At 40.0% G+C, this 25,357-nt stretch overlaps 1 protein-coding gene across 2 annotated transcripts in view; it reads right to left on the bottom strand.

Annotated features, from left to right (window-relative positions):
• PIGN (phosphatidylinositol glycan anchor biosynthesis class N) overlaps positions 1-25,357 on the bottom strand; it is a 509,674-nt gene that overhangs the window by 375,238 nt on the left and 109,079 nt on the right. For both annotated transcript variants that reach the window (XM_073550192.1, XM_073550191.1), the window contains exons 11-12: positions 13,760-13,852; positions 12,404-12,459 (exon numbers count right to left, since the gene is read on the bottom strand). In XM_073550192.1, coding sequence (XP_073406293.1) covers positions 12,404-12,459; positions 13,760-13,852 — 149 coding nt within the window. The remainder of the gene's footprint in view (positions 1-12,403; positions 12,460-13,759; positions 13,853-25,357) is intronic.

The following is a 25,357-nucleotide window of genomic DNA, read 5'->3' as shown; positions in this document are numbered from 1 at the left end:
TGGGATTGAACCATTTTGTGCACATGTTGTGCGCTGGTCTACATATATTTTTTCTGGACCTTTATCTCAAGTATTGTGGATGTTATATATTCTATTAGACTATGTGGCACTTCAGCTGTGATTGACATGTGATCCATGGTATTTTTCCACGTGAAGGCTATTTTATTGTGTGAGTCTCCAGCATTAGGGCGATTTGATCAGGATTGTGCGCCATTAGGTGCTCTTTGCTGTAATTATATATTTACATCTATCATATGGATACACCTTATTGTGGATGTTTTTCCCCTTTTTTTTGTTCCTTTATTTATGCTGATGATATATGCATGAGACTCAATTCATTATTGTATTGGTCAGGACTAACAGGGGGATTGTATTCCCTTTTTGTTTTTACATGTTTTTAAATTTATATTGTTGTCAATAAAGCTTTTCCTGTTATTATTATATATATCGGTGGTGTGCATTTTTATGTGGTCTTCTTTCCTTTTTTGTTGCATATAGGTCAGATGTCTGCTTATGTCAGGCTGGCAGAAAGTTCATTTAGACAATTTATGATTATTTCGCTTTCTTTGACATCTGAGTGACAACCAATATGAAGCCTGTTACAGCTCCCACAAGGGTTGTCACACAGCTGTCAGCCTCCCATTCATCAGAGTAACAAGGCAGAATTTCCTTTTACAAGACTGTAAAACTGGATAACATAATATTTCAATGTTCGATTCGGCTCACGATTGCCGAATTTTCAATATTCGCAGATTTAATCGCCAAACATACACAGCACAAAAGCCGGTGTTTCCCATGCTGTGTGACAGTGTGGGAAACATTGGCGTAGCGCTTCTGATCGGTGGTGAAATCATCTCTGCCGGTCAGAAAGCTGTGGTTCCCACACTGTCAGAGGACAGTATGAGCGCTTAGCTGTGATCGGAAGAATAAAGTTTACCTCCGGTCACTGGTGTCATCTCATGGGACTACAGCTCCCATCAGCTGACACCTACTGCCGCTAGTAACTGTCAGAGCAGTAGCGGCAGATGGGAGTATCAGCCGCTCCTGCTCTATAAATAAAAAATTTTGCCCGACTCTTCCCACTTGCCCTGTAGTGGTGACAAGTGGGGTTCATATTTGTGGGGTTGATGTCACCTTTGTATTGTCAGGTGACATCAAGCCCATGGATTAGTAATGGAGATGCGTCTATAAGACATCTATCCATTACTAATCCTATAGTTGTATGGTAAATAAAGACACAGCAAGAATAAAGTCCTTTATTAGAAATAACACCAAACACAGTTTTCCATTTTATTTAAAACAGCTATACTCACTTAACACCTATTCCACCGAAGCACTCGTTCTCCTAAAATAAAACTAAAATAAAAAAAGAACAATATCCCTCACCTGTTGGTCATTCTGTCCCACGCCTTAATCCATGTCTGGGGGATTAAGAGTTTTCAACCTGGACGGTCCCAAGATGTGACCGTCCAGGCTGAGAACCACGGATGAATGAGCTGCTGTGAGCACAGCCTCAGTGAATAGTGGTGACGTCATTGAGGTAATGTCCAGTCACTGAAGCTGCGTTCCCATCTGGGCTGAACTGCTGTGAGCTCGGTGAGATTCCAGCTAGCACCATGGGAAAAAGTCACTCAGCTCATCGCAGTTCAAGTTCAATGACTTCACAGCAGATCACCGTGAGAATTTCTCACTGTGATCTGCGGTGAAGTCACTGAGCTTTAACTGCGGTGACCTCATCACTGACTTTTGCCCAAGGTGCTGAGGTCACGGCAGTTCAGCCCTGCTGGGAACGCAGACTCAGTGACCGGAGGTAACCTCGATTTCACCGCCGGTCACTGACGCTGCGCTGTGAACTCGCAGGACCTGTCTGACAGCACCGAAAGCAAGTGAACTTTCTTATGCTCGCGGTGCCCTCAGACAGGGAATAGTGTCTATTGGATGACAGGCTACATGGTCGCATCACGCAACCATGCAGCCTGCCATCTAGATGTAGTAGAGCTAGACCTATCATGGGATAAATGGATTAAAAGCATCTCTACGGAAAGATGAGGAATATTGTTTGTTTGTTTTTTTACCTCTTTTGCAGATGACGAGGGAATCGAGGGGATGGGTAAGTTCGCAAGTATAGTTTAATCCTTTCGCGCCAGAGCCTGTTTTTGCCTTCGTGATCGGGCCAATTTTTTCAATTCTGACCAGAGTCACTTTATGATGTCATAACTCTAGAACGCTTCAACGGATCCCGGTGATTCTGACAATGTTTTCTTGTGACATATTGCACTTCATGATATTGGTAAAAAAATTTTGATATGACTTGTGTTTATTTGTTAAACAAATGAAAATTTAGCAAAATTTCGCAATTTTCAAACTTTTAATTTTTTTGCCCTTAAATCAAAGTCTTATCGCACAAAATAGTTAATAAATAACATTTCCCATATGTCTATTTTACATCTGCACAATTTTGGAAACAAATTTTTTTTTGTTAGGAAGTTATAAAGGTTAAAAACTGACCAGCGATTTCTCATTTTTACATCAAAATTTACAAAACCATTTTTTCTTAGGGACCACCTCACATTTGAAGTGAGTTTGGGGGATCAATATGACAGAAAATACCCAAAAGTGACACCATTCTAAAATCTACATCCCTCAATGTACTAAAAACCACATAATTCACATGAATAAATGGAATGTGGAAAAAAAAAATAAACATTTAACTTTTTTCACATACATTTTACTTCAGAACCAATTTTTTTCATTTTCACAAGTGTAAAAGAGAAAATGAACCAGAAAATATTTAGCGCAATTTGTCCTGAATACGCCGATACCAAATATGTGGGGGTAAACCACTATTTTGGCGCACAACAGAGCTCGGAAGGGAAGGAGCACCGTTTGACTTTTTCAATGCAGAATTAGCTGGAATTGAAATCGGACACCATGTCGTGTTTGGAAAGCACCTGATATATCCCATATGCAGGAGAAAACTACTGTTTGGGCACACGGTGGGGCTCCGAAGGGAAGTAGTGATGTTTTGGAATGCAGACTTTGATGGAATGGTCTGCGGGCGTCATGTTGCGTTTGCAGCGCCCCTGATGTGCCTAAACAGTAGAAACCTCCAAGAAGTGATCCTATTTTGGAAACTAGACCACCCAAGGAACTTATCTACATATATGGTGAGCACTTTGAACCCCCAAGTGTTTCACTAAAGTTTATAATGTAGAGCCGTGAAAATAAAAAGTATTTTTTTTCCACAAAAATGATCTTTTAGCCCCCAATTTTTTATTTTCACAAGGGTAACAGAAGAAATTGGACCCCAAAAGTTGTTGTCCAATTTGTCCTGAGTATGCTGATACCCCATATGTGGGGGAACCACTGTTTTGGTACACGGTGGGGCTTGGAAGGGAAGTAGTGACGTTTTGGAATGTAGACTTTGACGGAATGGTCTACGGGTGTCATGTTGCGTTTGCAGAGCCCCTGATGTGCCTAAACAGTGGAAACTCCCCAATTCTAATTTCAAACCTAACCATAACCCTAACCATAACCCTAACCACAACCGTAACACCAACACACCCCTAACCCTAATCCCAACCATAACCCTTACTCACAAACCTAACCCTAACACACCTCTATCCCTAATCCCAACACTAATCCTAGCCCCAACTCTAACCCTAATTTTAGCCTCATTCCTAACCCAAGCTTTAGCCCCAACCCTAGCTTTAGCACCCAACTCTATCCCTAACACTAGCACTAACTTTAACAATAACCCTAACTTTAGCCTAACATTAACCCTAGCTTTAGCCTAACAGTAACATTAACCCTAACCGTATCCCTAACAGTAACCCTAACCGTAACCCTAACAGTAATCCTAACTTTAGCCTGACAGTAAAGCTAAGCCTAACTAACAGTAACCCTAACTTTAGCCTAACAGTAACCCTAGCTTTAACTTAACAGTAACCCTATCCCTAACAGTAACCCTATCCCTAACAGTAACCCTAATTATAGCACTAACCCTAAAAGTAACCCTAACTATAGCATCAACCCTAACAGTAACCCTAACTATAGCACTAACCCTAACAGTAACCCTAACTATAGCACTAACCCTAACAGTAACCCTAACTATAGCACTAACCCTAACCATAGCACTAACCCTAATCCTAACAGTAAACCTAACTATAGCACTAACCCTAACCTGCCGTATCTGTTTTTTTTACTGGGACAAGATAGCTGACTGACACAGCTTTTGCCAGCAGCACTTGTCACACTGTTTCTCCTCTGATCTCTCACTGACAGGAGATCAGAGGAGAAACAGCGTTACTGTGAGGCAGATCGCCGGGAAAGTTCGTTGCTACAACAAACTTTCCCAGTGATCTCTCTCATTGGCTGGTGTGACGCTGATGTCATCAGGACCTGAACCAATCAGGTCTTGATGAGGTCGGGGGGTCACAGGAAGCATTGTGTGCTTGGATCCCCTCTTTATAAGGTATGTGGAGGTCCCGATGGGTACAAAACCGACGACCGTAGACAAAGATTGGCACTGCACAAAGCAGAGCAAGCGCCGACGTTCATCTACCGTCGGCCGTTGGGAAGCGGTTAATTAAAATTATCAAAGGAGTCTGTGTCTTTCTTTCAATTAAAGAACTTTTTTTCTGGGTGTCTGTGTTTTCTTACAATGTGACTATGGGGTTAGTAATGGGGGAGTCTTATTGACGCCTCTCCATTACTAACCTCGGGGCTTAATGTCACCTGACAATACAATACAAAGGTGACATAAACACCCACAATTATCACCCCACTTGCCACCACTACAGGGCAAGTGGGAAGATCGAGGCTAAGTGCCAGAATTGGCGCATCTTAGAGATGTGCCTTTTCTGGGGAGGCTGAAAGCTAATGACTTTAGCCTGAGGGGGAGGGCAGTGTCCATGGCTCCTTCCTAGGCTATTAATATCAGCAGGCAGCTGTCTGCATAGCCTTTTGCTGGTTATTAATTATAGGGGGACCCTACATCATTTTTTTAGAGTCTACCATTTTCATAGTCAGTAAAGACTAAGTATACAGTTGATAGCTGATATTAATAGCCTGGGACCTGGGAAGCTCCATGGGTATTAACCCCTTCCCAGGCTATGATAAACATCGGTCCCCAGTCACCGGCTTTCCCTCCGCTACAAAAATTACGCGGGAGCCCACGTCATTTGTTTCAGAAAAAAAATCTTTTATTAATTAAATACATGTACAGTAAGCTGCACACACACTGTACTAATTGTATTTGTTACTGACATCAATATATCTAGCTATTCTTTGTGTATTTACTATATATAATCCACTGTATGTAATCCATCTCTTCTATCCTGTCGGCTCCTGCTGTGATTTTACACTACGCGGCTGCTGAATTGCCGTCTTTTCTTCCATCTATGTATCTATGCAATATATGTGTGTGTGTGTCTGACATCTATATATTCGGTGTGTATATACAGTATCTATTCTAACCTGTCAGTCTGTGATTTTACTGTACACGGCACATGACTTGCCGGCTTTTATTCTATCTTTTATCGAACGTTACCGACTTTTTCCAATTTTAAGAAAAATGCTTGTGTTACCGATCATGAATCCGAATTTATCATATTCATGCCAAATTTATGTTTGGCGATCGTTTTCCGAACATATTCGCTCATCTCTATTCAAGTGTCTCGGAAATGCCTAAAATCTTGGGAGAGCAAAACAACTTCTTGAATGAGGATAATGAGACTATATGTATTTAAAAAAAAAAACCTCCTACAAAGTCTGATAGTCATTAATACAGATGTATTTATAACCCCTTGTAGAACTTCTTTTCTGCTGAGGACCCTATTTTGACCTTCTTGAAATTAATCCTAAACCCCTTTTCTTTCAAAACAAATGACATGCATGGTGATGGGGTATGATGAATATGCCAACAAGTTTTATATGCGGTTACAGAAGAAAGTACAACTCATCTTTACAGGGAAATACTAGCCCACATTCCTGAAGTAGCTTATGCTAGTTTTTACAAAAATTAAAGCCGAAAAAGCTACAATTTGCACAAACATTAGCACCATGCTCGTAAAAAAGTTGAAAAAGTGACTCTAATAGAAGGGGGCAAAATGGCAATGAAAAGTAGGTTCAGCTACTACCATGGATATCTGAGAACAGGCTACTCCCTTCTCCCCATGAGGAAACATGCACACTCGGATAAGCAGGGCCAGTCATGTGCTTGTATATAGGGAAGTCGTCAGATGAACAAGGAGTATTGATTGCCTGCCCAGGCACCGACCACTAGAGGATGAGCTGCAGAAACGGCTGAAAACAGCTGTGCTACAATGTTTCCATAACTGCTATTCATTTCTACTGGACTTATGGAAAGTGTAGTCTACAAATAAGCTTAAAGAGGTTGTCTATGTTTTTAGGTTTGAAAGCAAGAGACTGCATTAAAGCACTCAAGTGATTTTCTTTTTCCTTGCTGCACCCCCCGACCTAATTGCCATGCTCTGCATTTCAGTTATATATAGTAACATAGTTATTAAGGTTGAAGGAAGACTTTAAGTCCATCTAGTTCAACCCATATCCTAACTTGCCCTAACACGATGATCCAGAGGAAGGCCAAAAAAAAAACCCATGTGGCAAACAGTAAGCTTCACATTGGGGGGAAAAAATTCCTTCCCAACTCCACATACGGCAATCAGACTAGTTCCCTGGATCAACGCAATATCAAGGAAACTAGTGTATATACCCTGTAATATTATACTTTCAAGAATCCAGACACTAAGCCTTCGATTCTCCAAATTAAATAACCCCAAGAGTAATAACCTGTCTTCGTATTGCAGACCCCCCAGTGCAGACCAATAACCTTGGTCACTTTTCTCTGCACCCGCTCTAGTTCAGCTACAGTCATGGCCAAAAGTATTGACACCCCTGCAATTCTGTCAGATAATACTCAGTATCTTCCTGAAAATGATTGCAAACACAAATTCTTTGGTATTATTATCTTCATTTAATTTGTCTTAAATGAAAAAACACAAAAAGAATTGCCCTAAGCCAAATTGGATATAATTCCACACCATACATAACAAAGAGGGTGGACAAAAGTATTGGCACTGTTCGAAAAATCATGTGATGCTTCTCTAATTCGTGTAATTAACAGCACCTATAACTTACCTGTGGCACCTAACAGGTGTTGGCAATAACTAAATCACACTTGCAGCCAGTTGACATGGATTAAAGTTGACTCAACCTGTGTCCTTGTGTGTACCACATTGAGCACGGAGAAAAGAAAGAAGACCAAAGTCTGAGGACTTGAGAAACCAAATTGTGAGGAAGCATGAGCAATCTCAAGGCTACAAGTCCATCTCCAAAGATCTGAATGTTCCTGTGTCTACCGTGCGCAGTGTCATCAAGAAGTTTAAAGCCCATGGCACTGTGGCTAACCTCCCTAGATGTGGCTGGAAAAGAAAAATTGACAAGAGATTTCAACACAAGATTGTGCGGATGTTGGATAAAGAACCTCCACTAACATCCAAACAAGTTCAAGCTGCCCTGCAGTCCGAGGGTACAATGTGGTCAATCCGTACTATCCGTCGGCATCTGAATGAAAAGGGACTGTATGGTAAGAGACCCAGGAAGACCCCACTTCTTACCCCGAGACATAAAAAAGCCAGGCTGGAGATTGCCAAAACCTACCTGAAAAAGCCTAAAACATTTTAGAAGAATGTTCTCTGGTCAGATGAGACAAAAGTAGAGCTTTTAGGGCAAAAGCATCAACATAGAATTTACAGGAGAAAAAAAGAGGCATTCAAAGAAAAGTACACGGTCCCTACAGTCAAACATGGCGGAGGTTCCCTGATGTTTTGGGGTTGCTTTGCTGCTTCTGGCACTGGACTGCTTGACCGTGTGCATGGCATTATGAAGTCAGAAGACTACCAACAAATTTTGCAGCATAATTTAGGGCCCAGTGTGAGAAAGCTGGGTCTACCTCGGAGGTCATGGGTCTTCCAGCAGGACAATGACCCAAAACACACTTCAAAAAGCACTAGAAAATGGTTTGAGAGAAAGCACAGGAGACGTCTAAGGTGGCCAGCAATGAGTCCAGACCTGAATCCCATAGAACACCTGTGGAGAGATCTAAAAATGGCAGTTTGAAGAAGGCACCCTTCAAATATCAGGGACCTGGAGTAGTTTGCCAAAGAAGAATGGTCTAAAATTCCAGCAGAGCATTGTAAGAAACTTATTGATGGTTACCGGAAGCGGTTGGTCGCAGTTATTTTGGCTAAAGGTTGTGCAACTAAGTATTAGGCTGAGGGTGCCAATACTTTTGTCCGGCCCATTTTTGGAGTTTTGTGTGAAATGATCAATGTTTTGCTTTTTGCTTCATTCTCTTTTGTGTTTTTTCATTTAAGACAAATTAAATGAAGATAATAATACGAAAGAATTTGTGTTTGCAATCATTTTCAGGAAGAAACTGAGTATTATCTGACAGAATTGCAGGGGTGTCAATACTTTTGGCCATGACTGTATGTCTTTCTTACTCCGGAGACCAGAACTGTACACAGTATTCTAAGTGAGGTCGCACTAGTGACTTATATAGAGGTAAAATTATGTTCTCCTCATGAGCATCTATGCCTCTTTTAATGCATCCCATTATTTTATTTGCCTTTGCAGCAGCTGCCTGACACTGGCCACTAAATGGGAGTTTGTCGTCCACCCATACACCCAGGTCTTTTTCAGTGACAGTTTTGCCCAGTGTTTTACAATTAAGCACATAATTATATATCTTATTTGCTCTACCCAAGTGCATGACCTTACATTTATCCCCAATAAAGCTCATTTGCCATTTATCAGCCCAAGCTTCTAGTTTACACAAATCCTCCTGTAATATAAAATTGTCCTCCTCTGTATTGATTACCCTGCAGAGTTTAGTGTCATCCGCAAATATTGAAATTCCACTCTCTATGCCCCCCACAAGGTCATTAATAAATATGTTAAAAAGAAGCGGGCCCAAAACTGACCCCTGTGGTACCCCACTGCTAACCGTGACCCAGTCCGAGTGTGCTCCATTAATAACCACGCTTTGTTTCCTATCCCTGAGCCAGCTCTTAACCCACTTACACATATTTTCTCCTATCCCCATTGTTCTCATTTTATGTATCAACCTTTTGTGTGGCACCGTATCAAAAGCTTTTGAAAAGTCCATGTACACCACGTCCACTGCATTTCCTTGGTCCAGTCTGGAACTTACGTCTTCATAAAAGCTTATCAGATTAGTCTGACAGGAACGGTCCCTTGTAAACCCATGTTGATATTGGGTCATTAGGTTATTCTTCTTCAGATACTCCAGTATAATATCTCTTAGAAAACCCTCCAGGATTTTACCTACCGTAGAGGTCAAGCTCACTGGCCTATAATTTCCAAGTTCAGATTTTGTCCCCTTTTTGAATATTGGCACCACATTTGCTATACGCCAGTCCTGTGGTACAGACCCTGTTATTATGTAATCTTTAAAGATTAAAAATATTGGTCTATGACCGTACTTCATTCCTGCAGTACTCAGGGGTGTATCCCATCCAGGCCCGGGGATTTGTCAATTTTAGTGATTTTTAGACACCGCCATACTTCCTGCTGGGTTAAGCAGGTGACATTTAATGGAGAATTTTTTATCACTGATCATGTTATCTGTCATGGGATTTTCTTGTGTAAATACTGTTGAAAAAAAGTCATTTAGCATATTGGCTTTTTCCTTATCCTCATTCACCATTTCACCCAGACTATTTTTAAAGGGGCCAACACTATCATTTTTTCGTTTCTTACTATTTATGTAGTTAAAGAATATTTTGGGATTATTTTTACTTTCTCTAGCAATGAGTCTCTCTGTCTCAATCGTTGCTGTCTTGATTTGCTTTTTACAGAATTTATTTAATTTTCTGTATTTAATGCCTCATCACTACCTACTTGCTTTAATTCTCTAAATGCTTTCTTTTTGTGCCCCTTAGAGCTCTATTTAACCATAGTGGTTTCTTCCTATTTCTAGTATGTTTATTCCCATATGGAATATATCGTGCACAGGTCCTATTCAGGATGCTAATAAACGTCTCCCATTTTCCTTGTGTACTTTTATGTCTCAGGATATCATCCCAGTTCATTGCACCAAGATCATCTCCCATCCGTTGGAAATTTGCTTTCCTGAAGTTTAGTGTCCTTGTAACCCCTCTACTACACATCTTATTAAAGCATACATGAAAACTTATCATCTTGTGATCACTATTACCCAAGTGACCCTCAACCCTTATATTTGATATGCGCTCTGGCCAGTTGGTTAATATTAGATCTAGCAGTTCCCCCCCTCTTGTTGGGTCCTGAAACAGTTGTGGCATACAGTCATATGTAAAAGTTTGGGCACCCCTATTAATGTTAACCTTTTTTCTTTATAACAATTTTGGTTTTTGCAACAGCTATTTCAGTTTCATATATCTAATAACTGATGGACTCAGTTATATTTCTGGATTCAAATGAGGTTTATTGTACTAACAGAAAATGTGCAATCTGCATTTAAACAAAATTTGACCGGTGCAAAAGTATGGGCACCCTTATCATTTTCTTGATTTGAACACTCCTAACTACTTTTTACTGACTTCCTGAAGCACTAAATTGGTTTTGTAACCTCATTGAGCTTTGAACTTCATAGCCAGGTGTATCAAATCATTGCACAGTGACACCATCTGCAGCAAGATGATGCTGCAGGTCTTTGGAGGTGGTCTGTGGATTGTCCTTGACTGTTCTCACCATTCTTCTTCTCTGCCTTTCTGATATTTTTCTTGGCCTGCCACTTCTGGGCTTAACAAGAACTGTACCTGTGTTCTTCCATTTCCTTACTATGTTCCTCACAGTGGAAACTGACAGGTTAAATCTCTGAGACAACTTTTTGTATCCTTCCCCTGAAAAGCTATGTTGAATAATCTTTGTTTTCAGATCATTTGAGAGTTGTTTTGAGGAGCCCATGATGCCACTCTTCATAGGAGAATCAAATAGGAGAACTACTTGCAAGTGGCCACTTTAAATACCTTTTCTCATGATTTGATACACCTGGCTATGAAGTTCAAAGCTCAATGAGGTTACAAAACCAATTTAGTGCTTCAGGAATTCAGTAAAAAGTAGTTAGGAGTGTTCAAATCAAGAAAATGATAAGGGTGCCCATACTTTTGCACCGGTCAAATTTTGTTTAAATGCAGATTGCACATTTTCTGTTAGTACAATAAACCTCATTTGAATCCAGAAATATAACTGAGTCCATCAGTTATTAGATATATGAAACTGAAATACCTGTTGCAAAAACCAAAATTGCTATTAAGAAAAAAGGTTAACATTAATAGGGGTGCCCAAACTTTTATATATGACTGTATTTATTTCCCTGAAGTCCACACTAGTTTTTGTTTTCGTCAGACTCCATCATGATTTTTACCTTATCTTTCACTCCTCTACGTTTATTATAAATCCCATGATTCATCAGCGTAGCATCACATGGGTACATTTGGTTCAGTAGTAGCTCTGTCTGCTGGGAGGACATTGTTCGTATCCTGTCCTCTATATGATCTTAAATAATCCAGGAGATCAGAAGTATACAGTGTTGAAAGCTGAACTATGAATCACATCATTACAACTGTGTAACAGAAGCAGTACAATCATCATCAGTAACGGTGATAGATTTTTCGGCTTGTCCATGAATAGGTTATGTGGTCAAGTCCATGAAGTTTTATCATACAGGAAGTTTATATGAGATGGTGACCCCCACTCCTTTAGATAAATAAAAGGCATGTAATCCAGACAGATCACATGCCCCAACTGAACACAAGAAATCTGATAGCGAGGAATATCTAGATAAGGGAATGCCAGCTGAACAATATAAAGTGTGAGACTACTTGCAGAATAAATAAATAAAACACAATTTCTGGAGTGCTTCTTTAAAATAACTATAATTGACCATTAAATTCCCTGTCATTTTAGCACTGCGAGTCTAGTGGTCCTCATTAGGTGTCCAGAACCACTCATATAACTGCAGCTTCCAAATATGGTCCTCAGCGGCCATGAGCAGATTTTTTCTGCCATCAACACTATGTGATTAATTGTAGTGGTCATGAAAGAAAGTCTGAACTTCGTAATTGTAGACCAGCTAACGAAGACTGGCAGGGCCATCAGACTCGTGGAGCATTTACAGGACAAATATAACTTGTTTATTTTGATTACATTCCCTGCTTTCTGACCATTTTTTCAAAACTCTTGGGTATTGAAGTATAATAAAACATATTTTTCAGAAACTAGGACAATGAAACTAATTGTGTACTCGTACATGTATAAAATCAAATGTATCATTATAATTTTCATGGCAAAAAATGAAAAAAATATCACATACCTAAAAGGTGAAAACAGGAATGACAATGTAGTTTGTTTTTTCTGTACCATTTTAACCTAAAGCAAAAAAAATACTTTACACAAAAGCAAAATTTATATTTAAGAGACACAGCCTAACCTGAAACTTACATTACACACTGTAAGGAAAAAAAAACTAATAAATCATAAAATATAATATATTGCCCATGGAAATAAATCAGATTCTTGCTTTTTTTTATGTACATGACTAAATATTAATGTGAATCTTTTTCATGTATGAAAAAAAGCTATCATGAAATACTTTACAGAACACTGTAAATTAAATTACAATCCACAAATACTAAAGGCCCAGTCACAAATTAGATTAAAGTTCACTGAACCTGCCTATTTATGTAAGTTTGATCATTGTGGTAATATTTATGGCGGTATTCTGACTTTCCTCAGACAGACGATGTTGGGGTAAATAAGAATTTGGCATTAGAAATTTCCATTCTTAAAGGGAACCTGTCATGTCCTAAAAAGGCAATTAATCCACAGGTTTATAATGCTCTAAAGTTGTCAGGCCGCTGCAATGAATGCCCAGCTTAACGAGAGAAAATATTGACTCCATTTCCGTGCCTGTTTGTTTTATTACAGCAGCGGATGTTTCTGTTACATCACCAGTTCTGTGAGCTTCTCATATATCAAGTCAGTGACATAACAGCTAGTACAGTCACGAGAGCTCGTATGTCACCATCTTGATTTAAGATGAACTCACAGTACTGGTTACAGGGCAGAAACACTTGCTACTGTGAGAAAACAAACAGGCAAGGAAATGTATTCCCTTACATAAACAAATAGCTTGAAGTCCGTCCTGTGTCACCAGTATATTCACCTATGCCTTCTCCCCTGGCCAGCAGCTGTGTATGCATTACCATGAACTGCAGCACCCATACATGGTCGGGTACAGCAAATTATACAGTACATAGCAAGGGTACATTTATAAGATTATCTCAGCACAGGAACATTGTTTAAACATATCCAGAAGTAGAACGTATTAATATTCCACGATCAGTTGACTAAAATGCACTTTGCTTGTGGAACAACCCCTTTAAATGTTCTCTTGATAGAATTTTAGTCAACCGTTTTTAACCATCTTTCTGGTTGAAATTAACAACTATTTGAATGTGTAGATTCATCATTATTTGAATGTGTAGATTCATCATTATTTAATGTAATGCTATTATTTTTCACACTTTGCACCCAAGGCAAGGCATGAGTGACATAGCTGTACTTCCCCACATGCAGAAAATCCTTTATATAGAAGAAAGAATATGCCAGTGGCATTTGTTGAGGTTAAGACCTTCTTATTGGTATATGCATTAGAATATTTGCTTACCTTGAACTGCTCCAGAATCTGCAGAGCATTCGTAAGCACGCTCTCTGCTTTAAAGAGATTGCTGCTGTTAATATACTCCACAGGCAAAATTCCCTACAAGCAATAACAGTTCACTTCATTAATCACACTGCTTAGACAGTAAAGCAACCAGTATTATTTTACAATGGAATCAAACAAAAGAAAAAAAAAAAAAAATCTAAAACATTAAATGGATGCATAGATATGAAACCATATCTTACATTAATAACCTCAACCCCTTAACCTCTGAGCCCGTTTTCAAATCCGTGACTAGGCCAAATTTTACAATTCTGTCACTTTATGTGGTAATAACTCTGGAACGCCTTCAACGGATCCCATGACATATGACATATTATACTTTATGATAGTTGTAAAATTTCTTCGACATGACTTGTGTTTATTTGTGGGGAAAAAAAATGAAATTTGGCAAAAATTTAGAAAACATTGCAATTTTTATACTTTTAAATTTTATGCCCTTAAATCAGAGAGTTATATCACACAAAATAGTTAATAAATAGCACAATTTTTGAAACTTTTTTTTTGTTAGAAAGTTACAAGGGTTAAAAGATAACCAGCAATTTCTCACTTTTCCAACAAAAATTTACAAAACCATTTTTTTTTTTAGGGACCACATCACATTTGAAGTGAAATTCTTTTATTAAAAATGTATGCAATTTTTATTAAATATACAATTGATTGAAACAACACAAAACAATTAAATTTAGAAAATATAAAAGGAATATCCTCCAATGTGAGGAACGCTCATGACTGAGGACATCATTAAAACACACACTGTACAGATCCTACAGAATTGATACAAACAATGATTACAGCAATACATACGGACCACTTGTTGAGTCAATTCATATAGAATGCCTCAAGAAATTTACTGTGCAAAAATTGCAAACATAGTGCCAGTGCTAAATAAATCAATATATTCCCATATTTCCTGTGCTAAATAATCACAGCATCACATAATGGGTATTGGGTACCTTATTTATCCGACCATTAATTAGCCTCAAAAGAATTTACTGTGCAAAAATTGCAAAGAAAGTGCCAGTGCCAAATAAAGCTCAATATATTCCCATATTTACTGTGCTAAATTATACCAGCATCACGTATTGGGTACCTTATTTATCCGACCATTAATTAGAATTAATGAAGCCAATCCTGAATATCCTTATAGAAGCTAGCTCAATCCAGCAAGGACACTGTCCATCATATAAAAAAGCGTGCAGGCATGATCCCTCAGGGAACTTATCTAGATGTGTAGTGAGCACTTCGAACCCCTAGATGCTACATAGATGTTTATAATGTTGAGCAGTGAAAAAAAAAATTTTCAGCCCCAAATTTTGCATTTTCACAAGGGTAACAGGAGAAATTGCACCATAAAATTTCCTGTGCAATTTATCTTGAGTACACCGATACCCAATATGTGGGGGAAAACTATTGTTTGGCCGCACAGCAGGGCTTGGAAGGGAAGGAGCACCATTTGACTCTTTGGATGCAAAGTTTGCTGGGATAACTAGCAGACGCCATGTCACCTTGTCTTTACAATTTGTTATGCAATTTCTCCTGAATACGCAGATATTCCACAAGTAGGGGTAAAACACCATTTAGGCTCACAGCAGGGCTCAGAAAAGAAGGAATGACGTTTTGGAAAGCAGACTGATGAAATGGTCTGCCGGACTCGTGTCTCATTTCGAGAGCCCCAGATGATATGCCTAGACAACTGAAAACTCCCACAAGTGACACCATTTTGGAAGCTAAACCCCTCAAGGAATGTATCTAGATGTGTGGTGAGCACCTTCAACCCCCAGGTGCATCACAAAAGTTTATAATGTAAAGCAGTAAAAATTAAAAAAAAAAAAATCACATCTTTCCCACAAAAATGATATTCTAGCCCCAATTTTTCTTTTCACAAGGATAGCAGGAAAAATGGACCTCAAAATTTGTTGTGCAATTTCTCCTGAGTACACCGATACCCCATATGTGGTAGGAAACTACTTTTGAGGCACAGTGCAAAGCTCAGAAAGGAAGCAGCGCCATATTGGAGTTCACATTTTGCTCAATTGGTTTGAGGGTGCCATGTCACATTAGCAGAGCACCTGAGGTACCAGAACAGCAGAACCCCCCATAAGAGCACCTCATTTGAGAGGTCTACAAACTACACCTCTCAATTGATTAATTAGGGGTGCAGAGATCTTACCGACACCACAGGTGGGGCAATGAAGAAAAAAAATAATTATAATTTTGCCACAAAAATTTTGTTTTAGCCCAAGATTAGACATTTTCACACAAGAAAATGGGTAAACAATGGCACCAAAACTAGTCCCACAATTTCTGCTGAATGTAGAAATACCCCAAACACGGCTGTACAGTACTGCTTAGCTATACGGCGAGACTTGGGAGGCATCCTGGAGTGCAGAATTTTCTATAGTAGTTTGCAGACTCCATATACAGAGCTGCTAAGTGCTAGAAGAACAGAATCCCCCCCCCCCCCGTGACATGCTTTTGGAAACTAAACCGCTTTGGTGATTTATCTACAAATGTAGTGAAGATTTTGATTCCATGGAGGTTTTCCAGAAACAAGAAGCAGCGGATGTTGCTGAGTGAAAATTGCAAACTGCCGTTGCAGTGACCAGTACGGTGTGCACAGAGTTTGCTGAATTTCTTTGAGGGGTAAGAAGCCTTTTTCCTTATTTCTGCTGACAAGTCAATTGAGGGCTAGTTTTTTGCAGGACTAGTTGATGTTTTTATTGGTACCATTTTCAGGAAAATTACATTTATTGATAGCTTTCTATTCCGATTTTTGGGAGGCAGAATAAACAAAAACTATCAATGGTTTTTTGGGCTTTTTATTAAATGCTGTTCCGCGTGTGGTAAAATTGATAAAGAAGCTTTATTCTTTGGGACAGCATGATTACAGCGATACCACATTTACATAGTTTTTTTTTATCTTTTGGCGCTTTTACACAGTAAAAACTATTTTAAAGAAAAATAATTATTTTTGCATCGCTTTATTCTGAGAGCTAACACTTTTTTATATTTTTCGGCTAATGGAGCTGTATGGCAGCTTGATTTTTGTGGCACAAGATGCAATGCCATTTTTATTTACATTTGACTTCTGGATTGCATTTTATTCCACTTTTTGTTTGGTGGTATTACGATAAAACATTGTTTTTTGACTTTTTTTTTCCAGTGTTCACTCAAGAGGTTAACTAGTGGGACAGTTTTATAGGTCGGGTCATTCCAGACACGGCGATACCAAATATGTCTACTTTTAATTTTTTTTTTTATAATATTTATGGGTACAATAAACCCTCTCCAATACTAACTGCATAGTAAGTCCTTCATTTGAAATAAAAATTAACACCCTCTTTTTCACACTTATTTAAAAATAATAAACAAAGCTACCCATTCAACTGAAGCCATTGTCCCCTGTAAAAAAAAAAACAAAAATAATAAACAACCAAATCCCTAACCTGTCCAAAGTGAAGATAAGCCAAACTGCTCCATGCCTGTGACATGTGGTTTACAATGTGAACGGTGCCATGATGCGACCGTTCAGGCTGAAAACCATGCAAGAATAAGGTGCTGCAAGCGCAACTTCAATGACAAGCGATGACGCCATCGAAGATACCACAGGTAACGGAGGCTGCTTTCCCACCAACTCTTCACTGTGAGGCGGGATGACGAACTGCGGTGACCTCAATGAGATCAACTCAAGAACCGTTATTGCAGTGATCTCACTGAGGTCACCATAGTTCATGATCGCGGCTCATAATAAAGTGTCAATGGGAACGCAGCCTCAGTGACCAGCGATAACCTCGATGACGTCACCACTAGTCACTGAAGCTGCACTCGCAGCATCTCATTCTCCCATGGTTTTCAGCCTGAATGTTTGCATCATGGCCCCGTTCAGGTTGTAAACCACATATCGCAGACATGGATTATGGAGTGGGAAAGTAAGGCTTATTTTCACATCGGACAAAATAGGGATATGGTTATTTTTCCTTTTTTTTTTTTTTTTTTTTTTTACAGGGGACAAGGGCTTCAATGGAAAGGGCATAAGGTAAGTACCATGCTTGTTTATTATTTTCTGTGTTTTTTTTACAGGGTAGAAGGGCTTTAATGGAAAGGGTGCAAGGTAAGCATATCTGTGCTTATTTTTTTTCAAATAAAGAGTCAGCGTCTTTTTATCAAATAAAGGATTTTATTCTTGCAGTGTATTTTTTTACAATCTAACTATGAGGTTAGTAATGGGGGAGTCTTCTAGATGCCTCTCCATTACTAATCTGTGGGCTTGATGTGAGCGGCCAAAAAACGGCTAACATCAACTCCACATATATTACCCAATTTGCCACCACACCAGGACAAGTGGGAAGAGCAGGGCAAAGAGCCAGAATTGGTGCATCTAATACATGCACTTTTTCTGGGGCAACCACAGGCTGCTATTTTTAGGCTGAGGGGGGTCAATATCCATGGCCTATTACCAGCCTGATAATACCAACCCACAGCTGTCTGCTTTAAGTTGGCTACTTGTCAAAAATGGGGGTGACCCCAAGCCGTTATTTGTTTAAATATTTTTTTTAAATGGCTTGGGGACCCCTCTATTCTTAAAAACCAGCCAAGATAAAGCTGACATCTGAGGGTAGCAGCCCGCAGCTGTTAGTTTTGCCAGTGCTGGTTATCAAAAATAGAAGAGACGTAAATTTTAATTATTATTTTATTTACAGTACAGGTGCCGGCTGATGAATACTGCCATTAGCGGCACCTGCTCTCGCTGATAACAGCGATAGCTGGTGTAGGCTGGTGGAAGTAGTACTGACTTATCAGCTGATGCCTGTAACTGAATGTAAACTTTTTTATCAACGGTAACAGCTGCTGGCTCACGTGGTCATCTGACAGAGTGGGAACCGTAGCTCTCTAATCGGCGGTAATAATTTAATCCAGAGTTACTACCACATAAAGTGACACTGGTCAGAATTTTAAAATTTGGCGTCTGGTCATGAAGATAAAAATATGCGTGGGGGTGAAGGGGTTAAACATGACAAATCACAAAAGAACTAAATGAAATTTACTGATTATTGATACTTGTAGGAAACAGATACAAAATTCCCATTTACTTCGTCCATCAATTCTGCTAACTCTATATGCTAAGAAAGCAACATTCCTTTGTTACACACTAAATCTTTTCTTAGCAGCATATGTCCAAACTGCTAAACCCAAAATCTCCAATGTAAGCATAGCAAACATCATAAAGAGCATTTTACAGAATCCATCCAGAGTAAACCGGCAGAGGGATTATTATTTATTAATAAAGTAACAGCATGTTCCACATTGTTATATCAGTTATACTCTTACTGTACAATGCCCCAGTTTCACATTCAGTAACCTCTTATGCACATCAGCAACTATATCCCATGAGACATGCACATTAGTCAGAGACTAAGGCCTGTTTCACACATCCGTTTTTCCCCATCAGTCAAAATCCGCCGACATTTTTCTTGGCGGATCCGTTTTTTTCCCCATTGACTTGTATTAACAGCGGATCTTGACGGATGGTCATCCGTTCGATCCGTTTTTTTTACGGATCCGCCAAGATTTTACCGTCCGCTTGGCGGACAGGACGGACAATGAAACGTTTTTTCCCCGGCCCCGGATCCGCATTTTCTATTGCGCCTGCCTGGGAGAAATTCCTGTGTCGGAAATTTAACCCTAAACCAAGTTCTGGCGTCTGAAAACAATTCTCTCTCTCTCTCCCCGCCAGATCCGTTAAAACAACGGTCCGGTGCCAAACGTTGTGGTCAGTACAGGAACGGATCCGTTGTCCGCCATTTTAGCGGATTGTAAGGCTGGTTTCACATTTGCGTTTTTTAGCGCTGGAAAAAAACGCACACCTGCGCATGCGTTTTTTCCCCTATATTTAACATGGGTGCGCATACCTGCGCGCTGGTAAGCGCATGTATGCGATTTTCATGCGCTGCGTTTTTTTGGGGTGTGCGTTGGGATTTTCCAGACGCAGCATGTTGCATTTTTTGGCCCTGCAAAAAAGCGCATGCGCACATATGCGCACGTTTTGCGCTAAAAATGGCCATTATAGCCTATGGATGCGCATATGTGCGCACTGGCATGCTCATGTATGCGTTTTTTTGCATATGCGTTTTTTTTTTTAAACCATGGAATTTAGGGGTTTGGGTTAGAGTTAGGGTTAGTTAAGGGGGTTTAGGGTTAGGGTTATGGTCAGGGTTAGGGTTGGGGTTTGGGTCAGGGTTAGGGTTAAGTATGGTTTTGTTAAGGATTAGGGTCATGGTTAGGGTCAGGATTAGGGTTAAGTATGGTTTTGTTAAGGGTTAGGGTCAGGGTTAGGGTCAGGGTTAGGGTTAGGGTCAGGGTTAGGGTCAGGATTAGGGTTAAGTATGGTTTTGTTAAGGGTTAGGGTCAGGGTTAGGGTTAGGGTTAGGGTTAGGGTCAGGGTTAGGGTCAGGATTAGGGTTAAGTATGGTTTTGTTAAGGGTTAGGGTCAGGGTTAGGGTTAGGGTCAGGGTTAGGGTCAGGGTTAGGGTCAGGATTAGGGTTAAGTATGGTTTTGTTAAGGATTAGGGTCAGGGTTAGGGTCAGGATTAGGGTTAGTATGGTTTTGTTAAGGGTTAGGGTCAGGGTTAGGGTTAGGGTTAGGGTCAGGGTTAGGGTCAGGATTAGGGTTAAGTATGGTTTGGTTAAGGGTTAGGGTCAGGGTCAGGGTTAGGGTTAGGGTCAGGGTTAAGTATGGTTTTGTTAAGGGTTAGGGTCAGGGTTAGGGTTAGGGTCAGGGTTAGGGTTAGTTAGGGTTTAGGGTTTGGGTTAGGGTTAAGTATGATTTGGTTAAGGGTTAGGGTCAGGGTTAGGGTTAGGGTTAGGGTCAGGGTTAGGGTTAGGGTCAGGGTTAGGGTTAGTAAAGTCATGGTTTGGGTAGTGTGAGGGGCCACCTAAAAATGTTGGAAAAAAACGCAAACGCGGTAAAAACGCGCTAAAAACGCATACAAACGCATAAAAACGCTGCGTTTTTTTCATGCATGCTCATAAAAATGCTTGAAAAAAACGCAGCAGTTGTATGCTTATGTATGCGTTTTTTCAATGCGTTTTTTTGCGGGAAAAACGCGCTGCAAAAAAAAGCAAGTGTGAAACTAGCCTTAGTGACGTAAAAAACTGATGTGTGAAACAGGCCTAATGCATGATGCATATTACAGACTTTATCATCAGTCATCTACATCCAGGAGGATAACTAATAAGGGAATTATAAATTAGGGTGCAGAAAAACTGGTAGCATGTAAATGATACAATGACCATATAAACTGTAGGCTCCCTCTCCCATCCGATCACCGAACCCAAGACGCCATTGTGAGGGCTCAATTGTCGTCAAGGCAACCCGAGGTAGTCGTGATGACCTCTGGGGAAGCCAGCTACAGCAAGTCTGTTAGACCATACTGAGAGCATAGGCTAAGAGGCTTTTGTCAGTGTAACGCTGACAGATAAAAAAGAATCAGAGTGACAAAATTTAAAGACCAAGAGAAAGACTAAGTAAAAAGTAAAAATATTTAAAACGAAAATAAATAAAACAAAGAAAAACATGACACCCATAAATATGTATTTTTATGTAAAAATAAACCAAAAAAGGAAATGCATTTGGTATCCCCGTGTGCAGAACTATGTATAAAACTGTTACAACTAGTTACCCCCTTCAGTGAACACCGTAAATTTAATTTAAAAAAAGGCAAAAAATATATACTTTTTCATCATAATACTATACTTTTTGATCATTGCATCATAAAAAATTTTATCTACACAAAAATAATAACAATAAAAACGTCAAATCGTCCCACGAAAAAAGAAGAACTCACATGACGCTTTTGGCAAAAATATAGAAAATTATAGTTCTCAGAATAGAACAATGCCAAAACTTGCTTTTGAAAAAAAAAAAAAAAGTGTCTTTTAGTATGTGATAGCACCAAAACATAAAAAAATACAGTAAATCTGGTATCACTGCATTCATACCAGCCTGAATAAAGATGTCTACTCACTTATACCACACAAGGAACAGAATATAAAATAAAACTAATTCTTCACCTGCTTTTGTTTTTTTCCACTCTGCCTCCAAAGATCACAGCAAGGCTCAGCTCACATTTATCCTGCGCTCTAAACTGAGCTCTTACACTGGGGTTTCCATGTAACTCTCTGAAATACGTTATTCAGACGGGACCCCCGGCGGGAGATTCCCCATAATAAGGCAGATGGAGATACTGCAGATGCAGTCTGGTCTTTGATCCGTTTTTTTTAAAGTGCATAATAGCATGGTCGGGCCACAGTTTTGTACACTTCTGAAAAGAAGAACACAGCTGAACAGAGTCCAGAGAAACTCTGCTGCCTTATTAAAGTTATTGGATCAGTTGGTGGTTTCATCTGAATCACGTAACTCGGAGATTTAGGTGGAAACCCTGATGGTACGTGCTCAGCGCAGAGCGCAGGATAATTGTGATCCAAAATCTTATGTAAAATGTTCCCAACAAAAGTTTCAACTCAATCGACAAAAAAAGCAAGTCACCACTTTGTTATCTGTTAACGGAAATATAGGTGGCTTTCACGTTACTGGAAATAGAAAGGCTCTGGAAAAGTGAAATGGTTCCTCATCCCCCAAAAGAAAGCCAGCAAATTCTGCACTGCCAAGTCCCCCCCTCTATTCTGCGTCCCAGTGCGCCTAATCCACACTCAGTGTACACGTTTGTCATTTCTGTAGCAATGAGAACCCACTTAATTTACAGGGTGCGTGTCTCCAGAAGCATGAGCTGGGCATAATGTACTGGGCACTACAGTGAGAAACTAGGTCTGAGCTAAAAAAGTAAATTAATGTGTATGCAAAATGTAAATGCATATAAACACATGACCTTTACACAGAGAAAACCAAAAACAAAAAACAAATATCCTAAAATTGCATGAAGATAATAATAATAATAATAATAATAATAATGGTATTTAGTAAAATAATTTTGGTCAAAAGAATGTACAAGCCATCCCGCCACGTCAAGGCAACCCTTGTGGGACAGTCCTAACTCTTGTATTTAAAACCTTTCCACTTGTCAAGTGACGTAAATGTGAAGGACCGAGGGACTGAACCACCAGGAAAAGCATAGGCCAGACAGGATGGATTTCCCAGCTCAGAAACAGGGCGGTCATACCCTTATATGCACAGAATGCACATTGAACTAAATGAGAAACTAGGTCTGAGCTGAAAAAGTAAATTAATGTGTATGCAAAATTTAAATGCATATAAACACATGACATAAAAACAGAGAAAACCGAAAACAAAAAACAAATATCCTAAAATAAAAAAGTAAAAAATAAATTGCAAAAATTCAATGAAGGTAATACTAAGGAGCGAGGAGAGAGGTGGATTAGTCGGGCAGCAGAGTTGAGGACAGACTAGAGTGGTGCAAGAGAGTTGGCGCGGAGGCCACAAAGGAGGGTGATGCAGTAATCAAGGTGGGAGATGATGAGGGCATGCACAAGAGTTTTAGTAGATTGAGGGCTGAGGAAGGGAAGGATTCTGGAAATATTTTTGAGTTGGAGGTGACAGGAGGTTGGATGTGCGGTTTGAACGACAGGTGTTGTGAAATTCGCTTTCTGGCCTACCTCTGGTTACTACTGAAGCTAGTGGAGCTGGTCATATTGACAGAGGGATTGCGAGTTCTCTTTCTGGGCTCCCTCTGGTGGTTACTGGAGGTAATGGAGCTGATCTGATTAACAGAGGCTTGCCACCTGATAATGAAGAGGACGATTGGAGATCTGGGGTTTCAGACTGGATTTAAGACAGCCGACTCCCTCTTTCCCTGCTGGTTATTTTTATCCTGCCTCCTGAGGTCTTAGTTTCCAGCTCATTCCCTGCATGATCAGCTAAGTGTTCTTTTGCTATTCTGTTCACATTTGATCTGGTTTTGTCTATTTCAGTTTTGTGTGGGTCAGCCAGCTCCGGCAGGGGCTGTGCTGTATCACCATCCATATGTTACTGCTTGTACCAGTTTGTTTTTGTCCCTTATTAGATTGGCCTCTTTTTGCTCTGCTTTCAGAATATACCAGAGTGCTGATATAGTGGGCGAAGTCGTGCGACTTCAGTAATTTTTGCATCAGACGTGTTGGCCTTTTTTGCAGGGTTTTTTGCGTGATTGCAGAGTGTCTTTCCTTTCCTGTCCTGTCTAGTCAGTGTGGGCCCCATCGTTTGCTCAGTCTATTTTCCTACCTGCTTTTGTGTTTTCATCTTGCCTCACCGACAATATATGTTTGGGGGCTATCTATTCCTTTGGGGTCTGCTCTGGGGCAGTTTAGATTTTCCCTTTCTTGCTTTAGGCTTAATTAGCGCTCCGGCTATGCCGAGGCATCTAGGATCATCATAGGCAAGCTCCACAGCTACTGCTAGTTGTGTGGATAGTATCAGGAGTCTGCAATCCGCTTAGTTACCAACCTCTCTGGTTTTCTGTGGCTTAGCTTGGGCTTGCTCTCCTCCTCGGTGACCCAATCACAACAGAATCACCAGCCTAAACCGCAGACTCTAGGGTACTCAAAAGGAGGAAAGAATTGTAAAAAAAAAAAAAAAAAAGTGTCAGAATTTTTTAATATATTTTTTCCTCTTTTTCTCTGGGGCCGTAGGAGGATTTTTTCTTTAATGGAGATTAAGCAATTGTCTGATCGTGTTGAGCAGCTCGCAGTTGAAGTGCAGGGAATTTCTGCCTATCTCGCTCAATCATCTGCTGTTGAACCAAAAATCCCTACTCCTGATGTGTTTTCTGGGGATCGGTCTAAATTTTTGAATTTTAAGAATAATTGTAAACTATTTCTTGCTTTGAAGCCCAACTCATCGGGGAGCTCTGTGCAGCAGGTAAAAAGTGTCATCTCCTTGCTTCGCGGCGATCCCCAGTATTGGGCTTTTTCTCTGACACATGGAGATCCTATTTTGACTGTGGACGCATTTTTTCAAGCCTTGGGGTTGTTGTATGATGAACCTTATGCAATTGATCAAGCTGAGAAAACCTTATTGGCATTGAACCAGGGTCAGGATTTTGCAGAGTTATACTGTCAAAAATTCCGAAAGTGGGCGGTCCTTACTAAAAGGAATGACGATGCCCTAGCAGCTCTCTTTCAGAAGGGTTTGGCAGAAACCGTAAAAGATGTTATGGTGGGATTTTTCCTGTTCCCTCTGGTCTTGACGATTCTATGTCATTAGCCATTCAAGTTGATCGGCATTTACGTGAACGTAAAACTACACGAGAGGCGTTGCCGCCTTTTGAACGTACGTCTGAACCCATGCAATATGATAGGGTTTAGTCTAGGGCGCAATGTCAGGAGTTTAGAAGGCGTAATAATCTGTGTTTTTCTGTGGAGACGCCTCTCATACTATTTCTGTCTACCCTAAACGAGAAAAACATTTTGCTCACACACTTGCCGTGGGCAGTGTACAGCCTAAGTTCCTTTTGGCAATTACCCTGATATGCTCCTTGTCTACATTTTCCGCTGTTTTTGTAGATTCAGGAGCAGCTCTGAATCTGAGGG

The sequence above is a fragment of the Dendrobates tinctorius genome, unplaced genomic scaffold, assembly GCF_039654945.1.
Source record: "Dendrobates tinctorius isolate UK_male_01 unplaced genomic scaffold, ASM3965494v1 ptg000163l, whole genome shotgun sequence".
Taxonomy (NCBI): domain Eukaryota; kingdom Metazoa; phylum Chordata; class Amphibia; order Anura; family Dendrobatidae; genus Dendrobates; species Dendrobates tinctorius.
This window is presented reverse-complemented; position numbering and strand designations above follow the sequence as displayed.